The following is a 16,835-nucleotide window of genomic DNA, read 5'->3' on the forward strand; positions in this document are numbered from 1 at the left end:
CACTGGTGTGACTGCTGCTGGAATACTGTGTCCAGTACTGGTGTCCACAGCTGAAGAAGGATATTGATAAATTGGAGATGGTTCAAAGAAGAACTGTGAGAATGATTAAAGGATAAGAAAACGTGTTTTATAGTGATAGACTCAGGGACCTCACTCTGTTTTGCTTATCAAAGAGAAGGTTAAGAAATGACTTAGTCTGTCATTACCTATATGGGGAACAAATATTTAATAATGGGCTCTTCAATATAGCAGAGAACAGTGTAACATGATCCCATGGCTGGAAGTTGAATCTAGAGAAATTCAGGCTGGAATTAAGGCATACATTTTTAATGGTGAGAGTAATTAGCCATTGGAACAATTTACTTACACTCGTTGAATTTTTATGCCATTGTCATTATTAAAACATAGTTGCAATGATAATTTAAGTCCCATCCCAGTTCCAGGCCTCCCAAAACCTCTAAACAAATTTCATTCAGGAGCTGTCTCTGTTAGTCTTTGACATCAGAACAATAGCAAAAAATCGTTCTGTAATTTAACCAAAAACAACTGAAAGGCAAACACTTCGACAAGAAGGTTGCACCCATTGAAACTAATAACTTAGACTCATAGACTTTAAGGCTAGAAGTGTGATCTTCTGCCTTCTGCACATCCCCATGCTACAGAATTTCATCCACCCACTCCTCTAATAGGCCCATACCTTATGGTTGAGTTACTGAAGACCTGAAATCTTGATTTAAAGACTTCAAGTTACAGAGCACCCACCATTTACACTAGTTCAAACCAGCAAATAGCCTATGCTCCACACTGTAGAAGAAGGCAAACCCTCCCCCCCCCCCGGGTCTTTGCCAATCTGACCTGGGGAAGAATTCTTTCCTGACCTCAAATATGGCAATCGTTAGACCCTGAGCATGTGGGTGAGACCCATCAACCAAACATCTGGGAAAGAATTTTCTGTAGTACCTCAGAGCCCTCTCCAGCTAGTGTCCCATCTCTGGCCATTGGAGATGCTTGCTAATAGCAGTTGTTGAGGGACCATACGCTCATTGTAGGCAGCCTCATTATATTATGCCCTCCAAGAATTTATCAAGCTCTGTCTTGAAATAAGTTAGGTTCCCCTCACCCCCCACTACTCCCCTGGGAACCACCTTGCATTTGGCACAAATCAAACAAAGAAATTATTGAAACACTTCACCCTGCGTTTACTCCTCCAGTTAGATTTAAAGTTGCAGGTTTGCTAATAGATGCTGCAAATGAGGATATAGAGGGGAAAAAAGAATCAGCACTGATACTAATGCAAGATGGTTGGTTGAATACAAAATATGACCTGATAATGGCTATAAGCATTCATATAGGCTTACTGCTTACTACTGTTGATTCTGGGTCTCAAAATAAATCCACTAACTAATGTGTCCAGGCTTTTGCTTAAAACACCATCCCAGAAAGCAGAGGAAAAATATGACAAGGATGTGACTACCATTTGCTCAAATAATGAAAAAAAGAGAATTTCATGAATGTCATCAACCTAAACTTCTGAGCCAAGGACTATTTAATATCAATGAGGAAGAAGTAACACCTAACACAAACCTAAAACACATTGTGGATGTTCAAAAATACTTCTGCAACCATCATTCTTCTATTTGAAGAATGGCTGTGCTAATAAATGTATCACATAGTAATTGTGTAACTTACAATAAACCTTTGTGGGTTTTTTCCACAGCAGGGTTGTCATGATTTTCCCCAATTGAACTAGAATTTAAACTCTTCAATCTAAACACTCCATCACATCCTAATATGATGCATTACCGAATTAAGTTTGAGACGCAAACTCTGACATAGATCTAACTTTAAGATTTTGGTTCAGGTCCATCTGTTTTCCCTTCCTCCCGCTCCAGTCTCTGTTTTGAAAAGAACATGTTTCCAGTAAAGCAGTTATGTTTCTTGGTAGTTGTAGGGTTTTCCCAGACATGACCTCTTTTTTGGTCCTCCGATCTCCGTTTGGGCAGATTCTTGAAATGTGAAGAAATGTCTGGGATTTTTCCCTTGCTTGTTGCTGATCAGAAAGACCCATCTCTGGAGCGCGATAGCTAGACTCTTTAGCTCCTGGGACAAGCAAGCATACTTGAGCTCCCTGCCCTTGGGTCCCTGTCATTATTCCACTCCTGTGGCTTTGCGCCCTGGGCCCCACTTGCCCTGGCCTGGTTACAGCCCTGCGTCTCATAGATTCATAGATACTAAGGTCAGAAGGGACCATTCTGATCATCTAGTCTGACCTCCTGCACAGCGCAGGCCACAGAATCTCACCCACCCACTCCTGTGAAAAACCTCACCCATGTCTGAGCTATTGAAGTCCTTAAATCATGGTTTAAAGACTTCAAGGAGCACAGAAGCCTCCCTCAAGTGACCCATGCCCCATGCTACAGAGGAAGGCGAAAAACCTCCAGGGCCTCTCCAATCTGCCCTGGAGGAAAATTCCTTCCCGACCCCAAATATGGCGATCAGCTAAACCCTGAGCATATGGGCAAGATTCACCAGCCAGATACTACAGAAAATTCTTTCCTGGGTAACTCAGATCCCATCCATCTAATATCCCATCTCAGGGGATTAGTCCTATTTACCCTGAATATTTAAAGATCAATTACTTACCAAAATCCCATTATCCCATCATACCATCTCCTCCATAAACTTATCAAGTAGAATCTTAAAACCAGATAGATCTTTTGCCCCCACTGCTTCCCTTGGAAGGCTATTCCAAAACTTCACTCCTCTGATGGTTAAAAACCTTCGTCTGATTTCAAGTCTAAACTTCCTGGTGGCCAGTTTATACCCATTTGTTCTTGTGTCCACATTGGTGCTGAGCTTAAATAATTCCTCTCCCTCTCCTGTATTTATCCCTCTGATATATTTATAGAGAGCAATCAGATCTCCCGTCAACCTTCTTTTAATTAGGCTAAACAAGCCAAGCTCCTTAAGTCTCCTTTCATAAGACAAGTTTTCCATTCCTCGGATCATCCTAGTAGCCTTTCTCTGTACCTGCTCCAGTTTGAATTCATCCTTTTTAAACATGGGAGACCAGAACTGGACACAGTATTCTAGGTGAGGTCTCACCAGTGCTTTGTATAATGGTACTAAAACCTCCTTATCCCTACTGGAAATGCCTCTCCTGATGCATCCCAAAACCGCATTAGCTTTTTTCACAGCCATATCACATTGGCAGCTCATAGTCATCCTATGATCAACCAATACTCCAAGGTCCTTCTCCTCTTCCGTTACTTCTAATTGATGCGTCCCCAGCTTATAACTAAAATTCTTGTTATTAATCCCTAAATGCATAACCTTACACTTCTCACTATTAAATTTCATCCTATTACTATTACTCCAGTTTACAAGGTCATCCAGATCCTCCTGTATAATATCCCGATCCTTCTCTGAATTGGCAGTACCTCCCAGCTTTGTATCATCTGCAAACTTTATTAGCACACTCCCACTTTTTGTGCCAAGGTCAGTAATAAAAAGATTAAATAAGATCGGTCCCAAAACCGATCCCTGAGGAACTCCACTGGTAACCTCCCTCCAACCTGACAGTTCGCCTTTCAATAGGACCCGTTGTAGTCTCCCCTTTAACCAATTCCTTATCCACCTTTTGATGTTCATATTGATCCCCATCTTCTCCAATTTAACCAATAATTCCCCATGTGGCATGGTATCAAATGCCTTACTGAAATCTAGGTAAATTAGATCCACTGCATTTCCTTTATCTAAAAAAATCTGTTACCTTTTCAAAAAAGGAGATTAGGTTGGTTTGGCACGATCTACCTTTTGTAAAACCATGTTGTATTTTGTCCCATTTACCATTGACTTCAATGTCCTTAACTAATTTCTTAGTGTCTCCTCCACACGCCGATTGGTCCCTCCCCTTCATCCGCAGCTACGGGATCATGCCCGCACCGGCCTGCACCCCTCTCGGCCAGGCTTCCTGTCCTACTGCTGGGCCTCGGAGCCTAGCAGGCAGGGGTGCCAGAGCTAGGCCCCAACACCCCTCAGGGAGGCGCTGACTGACGGGCTGGTACTGTGTCCTGGGCCTGCACCAGCTGTCCTGCCACTGTGACTGAGCACAACACTGCCCCTCACCTAGAGTGTGAAGCTGTAGGCACCCCCTCCAGCACTCCCCCCAATGATGCCTCCAGCAACACTCCCAAATACCCTCTCCCATCCCAGTACACACAACCTTCCAGCACCCCAAAATAACCCCTCCCAGTACACACACATGCCCCTCCCAACTGTACCCCCCCCAGCTCCGCTTCTCCTCCCCCCGGCAGTGTCCTCTGTTGGGGACCTTGAAATATGGTAACCCTAAGTAGTAGCCAAAGACATTTTCAATTTGTTCTATTCATAGAGATATTGAATCTGATCTTTGAAGAACACATCTTTTTCATTTTACTTTTGTTGGCCTTGCCTGATTCTAAGAAGTCTGAGTGGAATAAAGTACTATCTAGATTGAAAGACACAAATCACAGAAATACAATGTCAAGATAGATGCATATTGCATATTGGGGTCTGCAGGTCTTGTAGTACAGCTTCTGATAAAAATGCTGTTTTAATTTAAATATATTTGTTTTATGAAGAGACTTGTATATTGGTCATGAAGTAACCCTTATGCACCTAAAGTCCTGTCCTTCATTTGCGTTTTCACTTTTTAGGACATGACTGATAACAGCAATCACCAGCTGGTGGTGAGAGCAAAATTCAGTTTTCAACAGACCAATGAAGATGAACTTTCTTTTGCAAAAGGAGACATTATTCACGTTACAAGAGTGGAAGAAGGAGGCTGGTGGGAAGGGACTCACAATGGCAAAACAGGATGGTTTCCTAGTAACTATGTACGAGAAATAAAATCAAATGGTAAGTCTGAAAGAGAGCATATTTGCAAAATGTGATTCTTGGCTTTCAAGAAGAGATGGAAATAACTGATTGTTTCCTAATGCTAATGAATGTGTGATTAGTGTTCAGTATGTACGCTGTCTGTCCCAGCCATAAGAATCCTTAATTCTTACAAATTATTAACATAGTTTTTGTTCCTAGATTGAGTGCATGGGGGAGGTACGTTTTTCAAGGAGCTGAGAGAACGTGCTAAAGAGATGTAGACATATCTCTGTTTGTATCCGCTATATTTACAGTTATGTTTGTCTTTGTCACCTAAAAATATTGATTACAGTATTGTGTGTGTGGGGGGAGGTGGGGGCATTTGTTCTGGTGTTGACTTCTGTTATTGGTCAATAAGATTTCAAGGGAGGCTCTCCGCATTCTCAAACATCTTCTACGAAAATCTTAGCATCTGCCTAGGCTGGTTAGTACATAGGCATTTCATGGAAATGAATGCCCTTTGTGCATTCTTATTATTGACCACTGCATGGACAACCGTTGACTTTTAACATTCAGTGCTTTGCATATAATATCTAAAGAAGCCTGAGTGTTCTTAAAAGACAATCTCCCAACAACATGGAATTGAGTTTTCAGTTTTCCCCTCATCAAGAAAAAGCAAGTTTTTAAATGGAACATGTCATATTTTTCATAAAACATTTATCTTTTTAAAGTAAGTATGAATAACCATATTTCTATGTTGCTAGCTATGTATTTTAAGGATGCCTTTGTAGATTTTCAAAGTGATTCTTTCTGACTGTCTCCCTTTTCAAAATATGTATATTATTTTGAGAGGAGATAGGCTTTCTGTTTCATTGTGTATTTCAATAGATTGTCTCCACACACTGGATTTTTTTTATACATTTTTTTTGATAACTGCAGTGTAAAGGGAAAAATACTGGTGAGCGTGCACACGCTCATGCACACACACATAATATTCATAAACTTTGGGCAAGATTAGCTTCTTTAGACAGGAGGATAACTTGTTAGTTAAATTTGGATGTGTGTTACAATGTTATACATGTAACCGTTTCCATCTGTCACACTGATTTTTTTTTTTTTATATGAAATCTTTCTTCTTCCTTTAAATAAATTTCCTTTTCATTTTATAATTGAGGTCAAGTGCTGTGTGTCATACAGGAGTGGTGGTCTGAGATAAAATTGGTAAACTGAAATATGCTGTTCCTTTGGGAACAGAGGATCTGGGATTTCTGGGTGCATCCAGTGATTGGGGCTGGATTCCACAGGGACCACTTCGAAAGGACTAGGAGCTTGGGGTGCATCTGTTACAAGTCTTGTCTTTGCCTAGACTAGCTTATGCACTTATTCCCTGTGATTTAAGAGGGAGAGTGCTTGAGTAGCTGATAGGTTGATTTTGTTAGGGAGTTAACACCCATGCAATATGTGTCGGGCCCTAACAAATTCATGGTCCATTTTGGTCAATTTCACAGCCAGGGAGCTTTAAAATTAATCAGTTTCACGTTTTCAGATGTTTACATCTGAATTTTCACGTTATTGTAACCGTGGGAGTCCCAACCCAAAAAGCAGCCAGGGTTGGGGGGGGTGGTCACAAGACTATTGGGGAGGGGAGGGCATGGGATTGCCACTCCTCTGCTGGCTAGGGTGCTGCCTTCAGAGCTGGGCAGCCAGAGAGGAAGGCTGCTGTCTGCGTGCCCAGCTGTAAAGCCAGCATCACCTCCAGCAGCAGCACAGAAGTGAGGGTCGCAGGGCATGGGGGGTGGATTACCATTGGTCTGGTTTTCCTGGCAGTCTCCTGTCCCAGTGGGGGGTTGACATCTGGGGCTGCAGTCTCCCCATGTGGAAGGGTTGTAATTCCAGCCACAGTCTCGTGCGCCGGGGGGAGGCGACAGCTGAAGCCATCTGAGCTTCTTGCAGCTGGAGGAGATCCCAGAGATGGGTCTAACCCTCTCCAGGAACAGCCCCTGCAGGGGAAGAACAACTCTCCTCCCTTCCCATCCCCAGAGGATTAGCAGCTGGAGCTCTGCACAGGGCAGGAGCCCCAGGCTGGGTGCCAGATTTCGTAGGGGAGGTTAGATTTCACAGTCCGTGACACGGTTTTCATGGCCATGAATTTGGTAGGGCCCTAAATATATGCAGCACTACCTGATGCTGGAGGCAGGTGGTAACAAGGTGACTGTTAGCCCTGGGTGCCCCGAAAAACATCACAGTGGCGTAGTTGGCAGGATTGGTACCGTTTGCTAGCCAAAAATCGCTCTGCCAGCATTTATAAGCCAGAGACTCGGAGATTTAAAAGGTTGCAAACAAATAAAGGTTGGAGTTTATTAATTTGTTTATTTCAGGTAAAGGAAATAAAGATATAAGATGAGTAAGCAGAATAAATGGCAAAGAGATCAGACTGATTAACCAAAGGGGACTGAGCTCAAGTTCAACAAGGCCAATATGACACAGTTCTCAGTGAGGCAGCCAAAAAGGTGGGGTGTGCCCCCCCAGAAAGGTACAGAGGAATGTTTTGGGAGGCAAGTGATGACACCAGATGCCGGGCCTCTGGTTCTCAACTGCAGTGTCATACTCTTGACTCAAATTCAATTACTGATCACTATAACCTCCCAGGTCCTTTTCGGCAATATTTTTGTCTCACCAGTTATTCTCCATTTTGTCATTGCAGTTTTAAAACTCTTTTTGGCATCGTTTGAAATAAACAAAAAGCAGGTTTTGTTTCTGTCAGAAAAATAAACCCCTTTTAAGCCTTAGTTTACATTGTAAAGAATCAAAAAGAAGGGTACGTCTTTTTTGCTTCCCTTTGGTCCCCTTTAAAGCCTACAGAGTACTCCTTTCTTCCAAGAGATATTTTGAGCAGCAGATAGAAAGGTATTTGAAGTGAGAGAATATCCTTATTTTCATCCCTCTGGGTAACTGCTACGTATGACGGGGCAAAAAAGATGTGCTGGATAAAAATATTTACTGGGTAATGTATTTGATAGCATGTCTTTTTTGTTTTAAAAAAAAATCACAAAAGTGAACTTAAGAAGGTGCAAAATGTGTCGTTTCACATAGGCAGTGCTGTGTCTTTTGTATCATAAAAGGAGAGATCTGGAGACTTGTTTTAAGAGGTGGTTAATTTGAGATGAATAAGAAATCATACTTGGCAATAAGAAAAGGAGTACTTGTGGCACCTTAGAGACTAACAAACTTATTTGAGCATAAGCTTTCGTGAGCTACAGCTCACTTCATCGGATGCTACCACAAGTACTCCTTTTCTTTTTGCGAATACAGATTAACATGGCTGCTACCCTGATACTTGGCAATGATACAAGTTTTTACATAAAGAAAAGCAGTATTTGTGGCACCTTAGAGACTAACAAATTTATTAGAGCATAAGCTTTCGTGAGCTACAGCTCACTTCGTCGGATGTGATGAGCTGTAGCTCACGAAAGCTTATGCTCTAATAAATTTGTTAGTCTCTAAGGTGTCACAAGTACTGCTTTTCTTTTTGCGAATACAGACTAACACGGCTGCTACTCTGAAACAAGTTTTTACATGTGACTGTCATTTGATTCACAGATCTTTAATCAATCATGCTATCACTTGGTAATACTTTAATGTTCTTTTCTAATTACACCCGAAATAAAAAAAATATTCTGTAGTCAGATGCTTGACACTCTTAGTTATGTAGCATACTAATTTCCACGGGAAAAAAGGCCTGGCCACATCTCACCTGCCTATGAACTGTTACTGGACCTGATCCTGTAAACTTTCTCCTATGGAAACCTTTTAGGATTGGTACCATTTGGCATTGATCACTCTCACAGCGAGTTGACATAAGGAAGAGAGTAGAAGCAATAAAAATCATGTTTTTCTCTCCATGCTATTTTCAGTAGTACATTCTATCTTAATGTTTGTTGTCCAACAGCTTTTCTTCACTTGTATGGTTTACTTCTTCCCGTTGCCTTCATTTGTGCACTAGTTCTTCTGATTGTTTTGCTGTAGCAGAGATATTGCTTGCTTGGTCTTTCATTCAAATTCTTAGCCTTGGAGACAGCATTTTAGCCAGGCTGTAATAGTGAGGAGAGACGGTATGGTTTTATTAAACTATTTTTATGTATTGTTGACTTACTGAATAATTTTTTTTCCTTTTCTTGCCACTCTGTTCCCATAAAATATCTTTCTCTTTCTGTTTCTAAAATTTAACCTGTTAGATTCTTTTTCAAATCAGTTGTCTTAATGAATGTAAACTTGTGAAGTAGATTTGTTGAGCATTTATAATGCGCTTGGCGCTGTACAAACATATAAGGAAACTAGGAATTTAAATTTAGTGTAGGTGCAAATAGAACAGTAAACACACACACTCTAGTGATAGGAATTTAAGATGATAAATCTTGCAGAAGTTGTGGTTGAAATGTTTTGCTGAAGAAGTGTATTCTATTCAAGGAAATAGTTTGCCCCATGACAGTAAACCTGAGGTAAGTTAGCAACACATGGAAGAGCCTTGAATGATAGAGAGCATGAGACTGAATTGAAAATAAACCGGACAAATATTTCTATTGTCTAACAAAAAACTAAAAATAAAAAAACTTGGAAAGAGTCAGGTGTGGCTCAGAGCCATTTGCAGTCTCTTAAAAAAGCAGCTATTCGTAAAGGACAAAATTGTTTATTGTATGTAGTGTTATAGCTGTGGTCCCCAGATATGAGAGAGACAAGGTAGGTGAGAGAGACAAGCTTCCGAGCTTACACAGAGCTCTTCTTCAAGCCTTGCTCTGTGTAGGCTTGAAAGCTTGTCTCTCTCACCAATAGAAGTTGTCCAATAAAAGATATTACCTCACCCACCTTGTCTCTCTAAAATCATTTGTTTCAGACGTCTGAGACTTTTATGTGCATTTATAAAAGGTTATTCAAATAGTCTTCCCAGCTGCTGTAATGAGCACAAGGGTGAGCATTTCTACTCTGTGTATCAGGTACTGTGGGCTATAACAAGGGGGTGTGTGTGTGGGGGGAAATCTTGAGTTTACCTGGAGCTTAAAGAAAATGTTTTAATCAGACTCGGGGAAGTAGATCTCTGATGGTAATGATGATTACAGGTGCGAGCTCTCTATTTATTCAATCAGAATTAGATAGGAAGGAATATAATTCTTGGTTACTCAGAATGGAAACTGCAGTAACAAGTGACCTCTTTTGTCCCATCCTTGTTCTAGATTTGTCCCTTTGAGTGCTGGGTCAGATGCTAGTTTTTATGGGATTTGATTTTTAGATTTTTACATATTTTCACTGAGAAAGGAACTGGGACTCACAAAACTGGGACCTGGGGGGTTGAGTCTTATCAAGAAATGGTCTCTGAGTCAGTTCATTTTGACAGAAGGCTCACACATGCAGGAGGTTATGGCATTCAGCACTTTGACACATAATAATGAGGGGAGTGTTACCTAGTGACGAGTGTGGGACAGGATATCAGGGTATTATTCCTGATTCTGACACCATCTCACTGGGTGAATTACTGGATTTGCTTGGGTGAATTATGTAGCCTCTGTCTGTTTCCCCATATGTTTAATAGGGTTAGTACCTATTACATAGGGTGTATTAAAACAATGTTTCCCAAATGGTGAGTCCCGATTCACCAATGGGTTGCGGAAAGAGTCTAGGTCAGAGGTGGGCAAACTATGGCCTGCGGGCCAGATCCAGCCCCTCAGGGCTTTGTATCTGGCCCGTGGGATTGCCCCCCGTGATGCCACAGGCCCTGCACCACGTTCCCGGGGGGCGGGGGGGGGGAGAGAGGGCTTTGCGTGTTGCCCTTGCCTCCAGGCACTGCCCCCCGCAGCTCCCAATGGCCGGGAACAGGGAACCACAGCCAATGGGAGCTTCGGGGAGGTACCTGGAGGCGTGGCAAGGGAAGTGCACGGAGCCCCGTGCCCCCCTGCTCCCCCAGGGGCTGCGCAGGGACGTGGTGCTGGCTGCAGGGAGCCTGCCCTGGCCCCAGTGTGCACCGCTGCCACCTCGGAGCTGCTTTAGGTAAGCTGTTCTGGGCCGGAGCCCGAACGCCCCCTGCCCCCCAACTCCCTGCTCTAAGCCCCTGCTGCACCCTTTATCCTGTGCACCCCAACCCCTTGCCCTGATCCCCCTGTCTGCACCCTGCACCCCCATGCACCCTAACCCTCTGTCCTGAGTCCCCTTCTGCACACCTGTGCACCCATCTGCCTGCCCTGAGCCCCCTGTTGCACCCTGCACCCCTACTGCACCCCAGCCCTCTTCCCTGAGCCCCCCATACATTCCTTACCCCTTCTCTGCCTCAATCTCTTGCCCTGAGCCTGTTCCTGCATACCACACCGTCTCCCACACTCTACACTTCCTCCCGCACCCTAACCCCCTGTCCCGGCCCTGCTTACAATTTCCCCACCCAGATGTGGCCCTCTGCCCAAAAAGTTTGCCCACCTCTGGTCTAGATGGATTGCCAGTCACTGCTCCCAATGGCACTCCCTGCCACACACATCCTAGAAGCACTCGCCCCAACCCGGGCCATGGAGGACAGTAGGTAGGAAGGGGCAGTTTGCCCCACATCCCCATTTGAGAGGACCTTCAAACCCAGTGGCGTTACAACATGCACTGGGTTATGGCACCAATTGAGTTTAGCATGGCCTCCCCTCCATCATGATAGAGGGGGGCCAGGCCAAATCTACATGGTGCTGTGACCTCGTGTGCTGTGTCTCAACACTCAGTAGCCAGGCCCAGCGCTGTGGGACAGGAGCCGCTGCTGTAAGTGAGTGTGAAGTGGGCTTGTTTTCCAATATCCCTTGCCTCCTCAGGGCCTCCCCTGCTAGCTTGGGCTGCAGGCCTGGGCAAGGCAGGGGAAAACTTCAGTAGGAATCTGAGGGGGCCTAGCTGGGGAGGGGAAAGGGAAATGGAGTTGGGCAGGGGTACCAGTAGTGTGGAAAGCATGTAATGTTTGATTTTTCTTTTTTCTTTTGTGTTTGAATTACTTAAAAAAAAAAAAAAAAAAAAAAGTGTGTGTGTGTGTACACGTATATTTACACACATGCACATTCTTTACGTGTAAAGATGGGTCGACAAAATGAATGTGGTGGGTTGGCTTAGTAAAAAGTTTGGGAACCACTGTATTAATAAATTATGCATCATAACATTTGTCAAATTATTTGAGATCCTCTGAAGAAAGAGGCTACAAAAATGAAAAGTTTTGTTACTTTCTTAGTATGAATAATAAGAAATAACTTCATCTCACCCTTCCTTGCTTCCACCTCCACATGCTGCATCACCCCGTTGGTCATTTCCATTGTGGCTCTTTTTATACCCACTTATGAAGCAAGGCACTGACCAGAGGCAGACTACCAGACATGATCTGACAGCTTATCTGACGCGCTATATCAAATGCTATATTTCTACAGTTAAACAAATCCTATATTTCAAAAGGTTTTAAAAGTTGAATTTGTTTAGGGCGATTCACTCAAAATACAGTATATAATGAATCTACCAAGTGATTTGGGAATATCTAACTTTGATCCTATGGCTCTGTTGTTAAGAGTTGTTTCAGCTGAGTAGTTCATAGTCTGAAATTCTAATTATTTATTTATTCCAACAAAAATCTCTAGTAACTTAAAGCAGTTTTTTAAAGGGAAAAGGAATGAATTTTTACTTACTTGAATGTGATTTTAGGGTTGGACATTTGATCAGTCAAAAAAATAATTTGTCGATTGGTCAAATTTTATCAAATGAATGTCAAAAATGGTCAAATATTTTAAAGCACTAATTTATTAGAACAGTAACATCAGTAACAAAAAGAGCAAGACTTTATGGTCGCAGTAAGCTTAGCCATAGGTACTTAATTTTTTTTTTTTTTAATTAGGCCTATTTCTTAACTGAGTTTTAACTTGGAAAAATGTGAAACACAATGAAGTTCTAAAAAATTAAAGAATAATTATTATTACCTTTTTTTAGTCAATGTTAGGCTAGCATTTAAATGTGAACATTATTCAAGAGTGAACAGTTACAAAAAGGAAAGAAAAATGAAATTAAATAAAACAAACGTAGCAACTGAAAAAGAAAAGTCATTTTGAAATGCACTTATGATAGGTAAGCAGCAGGCCAACTCTCTTAGCAGCTTAATGACTGTGCATCTTTTCTCTTTTTGTTGGGGAAGGAGGTTTAATGACTGTGAACTTTTCTCTCACTCCCTTCTGACTTAATTTCTGTGGCTATGTCTACACTGCAATTAAAAACCCACGGCTCAGGTTGCAGGGCTGTTTAATTGGAGCATAGACTTCCAGGCTCACGATGTAACCCTGTGAGGTGGGAGGGTCCTAGAGCTCAAGCTACTGCAGTCTGAGACCCGAAGTCTATGCTGCAAATAAACAGCCCCACAGCCCAAGGCACACTAGCCCGAATCAGCTGGCATGGGCCAGCTGCAAGTGTCTGATTGCAGTGTAGATATACCCTAGGGGTTGGCAACCTGCGGCATGTGCACCAAAGGCAGCACGCGAGCTGATTTTTAGTGGCACTCTGCTGCCAGCTGGGGTCCTGGCCGCCGGCCCCGTTCAGCCCCCTGCCGGCCTGGATGGACGGAACCCCGGGCCGGCAGCAGGTTGAGCGGGGCCAGCGGCTGGGACCCCAAGCCGGCAGACAGAACTCTGGGCCGATGGCGGGCTGAGCCGCTCAGCGCCTGCACCGTCTGCCACCTGCACTGTCGGTCTGGGGTTCTGTCCCTCGGCCCCTGCCAGCCAGGGTCCCGGCCGCTGGCCCCGCTGCCAGCCCGGGTTCCATCCATCCAGGCCAGCAGCGGGATGAGCGGGGCCGGCAGCCAGGATCCCAGACCAGCAGACGGAACCCCAGACTGGCAGCATGCTGAGCCGCTCAGCCCGCTGCTGGTCTGGGGTTCCGGCCGCTGGCCCCTGCCAGCCGGGGTCACAGCCGCCGGCCCCAATCAGCCCGCTGCCAGTCTGGGGTTCCGTTGGGGGGCCCCTGTAAATGTAAAATTTATTACTGGCACGCGAAACCTTAAATTAATGAAGACTTGGCACGCCACTTCTCAAAGGTTGCTGTCCCCTGATATACCCTATGTTTGTCTAATCAGTTTAGATTGTAGGTTCTTTTAGGCAGGAATTGTCTTTAAATTGTAAACCAGCATGTATGTTAATGTCCTGGTGTACAAGGAAAGATATCTATACACACACACGCACTATTAGTTCCAGAAGATTGCATCCAGTCAAGATGCTCAATTTTCAGTTGGTCATCTTTTTCCTAACAGTTGGTGTTAGCATATGGTAAAGTGAATGATCAAGGCATTTAAGTAGTCTTGTTAACAGATGGCACCGGGATGCAATGAAAAAGGTAAACTTCTGCCTACATCAGGGCATTCTCGCTGGAATATTTTTTAATAATTAAGTATGGTCAACAAATAGGTGATCAATGGACATTATTTGTCTGCTCAGTTCACCAGCTTGCCAAGCTTATGTGATGTAGCAAGTGGAAGAAGAGAGCCAGCACTATATAACCAGCCAGCTTTCTACAAGTCACTAGCAAATGGTAGTCCACAGACCACAGTTTAAGAACCTCTGTATTACGATAGTCTTCAGACGCCTGTATGTGTGTGATAGATGAGTTGGGTGAGTTAATGTCTTTTGTTGGACCAACTTTTGTTGGTAAAATAGACAAACTTTTGCGCTTACAGAGCTCTTCCTCAGATCTGGGAAAGTTACCCAGAGTGTCACAGCTAAATACAAGGTGGAAAAAATTGTTTTGCATAAGGAGTTCACATGTTGTAAGACCATTCAAGGTGAACTGGGAAGTTAACTCCTCTGCAGTCATAGGACAAAGGAGGGTAGTGAGTTATAGATTGTTGTAAAGAGCCATAAATTCAGCATCTTTATTAAATCCATGATTTTTAGTATGTAACAAAGTTATGAATTTGAGTTCCCAGGCTTGTTTTTGAAGGTGTTGTGCAGATTTCCTTTGAACATAGGGAATGAGAGGTTAGATATAGAGTGATCGCTTTGTGAAAAGTGTTCAAACCCCGTGTGATGTGATATGATTTTGTCTATCATTTTTCTGTGCGAGTTCATTTGAGTGATTGTCTGGTTTCGCCCACAGAGTTGTTGGGGCATTAGATGCACTGCATGAGGTACACCACATGCTGTGAGAGGCATGTGTAGGACCTATGGATCTTGGAAGGTGTGTGGTGGGGGAGTACTGAGCATCATAACAATGGAGATATGTCTGCAGCTTTTGCATCTGTTCTGTTGGGCTCTGGTGCCCCTTTGAGTTGGTGTGTCCTGGTCAGAGGGGAGCTTGCTTCTGATGACAAGCTTGGCAAGCTGGGGGCATTGTTTGAAGACAAAAAGAGGAGGTTTGGGAAAGATGTCTTTCAGGATGTGGTCCCCATTGAATATGGGTTGTAATTGTGTTATGATACTCTGTGTGGGTTTAAGGATGGGGTGATAGTTAACAACTAAGGATGTGCAGCCATTTTTTTTTTCTTTCCCCCTGTATGGAAGTAGATTCTCCCAGGGTATTTGGGTGGACCTGTTCCATGATGTGATCTACTTCTCTGGTGGAATGCCCTTGTTTGGGGAAGGCAGTTTTAAGTGTGTTAAGGAGTGTATCCTGGATTTTATCCTTGCACCATATTCTGTGCTATCTCAGTGCCTGGCTGTAGATAACCGATTTCTTGGTGTGTTTGGGGTGGTTACTGAATCTGTGGAAGTAGGTGTGGTGATCCGTTGGTTTCTTGTATATAGTTGTCTGCAGGGTTCTATTATTGAAGCTGATTGTGGTGTCTAGGCAATTGATGCTAGTGTGGGAAGGTTCTAAAAAGAGTTTGACAGATAGGTGCTGGTTCCTGAAGTTACAGTGGAAATCTCTGAGGGAGTTTACGTCCTTTGTCCAGAGGATGAAAATATCATCTATTTATCTCAGGTGTATCATTGGTTTCACAGTGTGGGGTTGTTCCCCCCCCCCCCCCCCCCCCCCCCGAAATTCTTTCTCAAGGTGGCCCATGAAGAGGCTGGCATATCGGGGAGCCATCTTAGTACCCATGGTTGTTCCCATGGTTTGGACAAAGTGTTCGTTGTTGCTTGTAAAGTTGTTATGGGTGAGAATGAAATGTGTTTGGGCTGCATATCTGAGTGTTATCCGTTGTCTTGTAGATGTTTGAAGCAGGCAGCGATGCTGTCATTGTGAGGGATGTTGGTGTATAGGGAGGTGACATACACAGTGGCGAGGATGATGTTCTGAGGGGGGGTTGCTAATGTTGCAGTGTTTCTAGAGAAAGCTGGTTGTGTCCTGGAGGAAGCTGGTCCTTTGTGTGGTGAATGGCTTGAGGATGGTGTCTGAGTCCCAGTGTTCCTTCGGTAAGGTGCTGTGGCCAGATGTGATAGGTTTGCTTGGGTTCCCTTGTTTGTGTATCTTGGGAAGCCAGTAGAAGGCCCCTGGGGTAGGTTCATGGGGGATGAGGTTGTAGAGTTTCTCTTGGAGTTCTTTGGAGAAAGATGTGATGATATCCTCAAATACTTGGATGCATTGTGGTGTGGGTTTTCATTGAGTTCTTTATAGGAAGTGATGTCTGAGAGTACGTCTACGCTGGATTAAAAAATCCATGACAGCGAGTCTCAGAGCCCGGGTCAATTGACTCGAGCTCGCAGGGATCGGACTCTGTGGCTAAAAATAGTAGTGTAGATGTTTGGGCTGGAGCCCCACAGCCTGAGTCCCATGAGCCTGAGTCAGCTGACCTGAGCCAACTGTGGCCATGTCATGGCTCTTTTATTGCAGCGTAGATATACACGGAGGGAGTTGTTGGTTGGGCTCGTTGATATAGTCAGCACTGTTGCAACCACGATGGTGCCCCCTTTGTCTGCTGATTTGATCGCTATCGGTGGTTGGATTTCAGAGACTGTATAACTGTCCTCTCGGCAGTGGTGAGATTGTGGTGGATGTGACTTTTT

At 43.7% G+C, this 16,835-nt stretch overlaps 1 protein-coding gene across 9 annotated transcripts in view; it reads left to right on the forward strand.

Moving 5' to 3' along the window:
- Nucleotides 1-16,835, forward strand: part of ARHGEF7 (Rho guanine nucleotide exchange factor 7) — a 194,765-nt gene that overhangs the window by 92,732 nt on the left and 85,198 nt on the right. For all 9 annotated transcript variants that reach the window (XM_038392408.2, XM_038392399.2, XM_038392297.2 and 6 more), the window contains one exon: nt 4,698-4,899. In XM_038392408.2, the coding sequence (XP_038248336.1) occupies nt 4,698-4,899 (202 nt within the window). The remainder of the gene's footprint in view (nt 1-4,697; nt 4,900-16,835) is intronic.

The sequence above is a fragment of the Dermochelys coriacea genome, chromosome 1 (genome assembly GCF_009764565.3).
Source record: "Dermochelys coriacea isolate rDerCor1 chromosome 1, rDerCor1.pri.v4, whole genome shotgun sequence".
Taxonomy (NCBI): Eukaryota; Metazoa; Chordata; order Testudines; family Dermochelyidae; genus Dermochelys; species Dermochelys coriacea.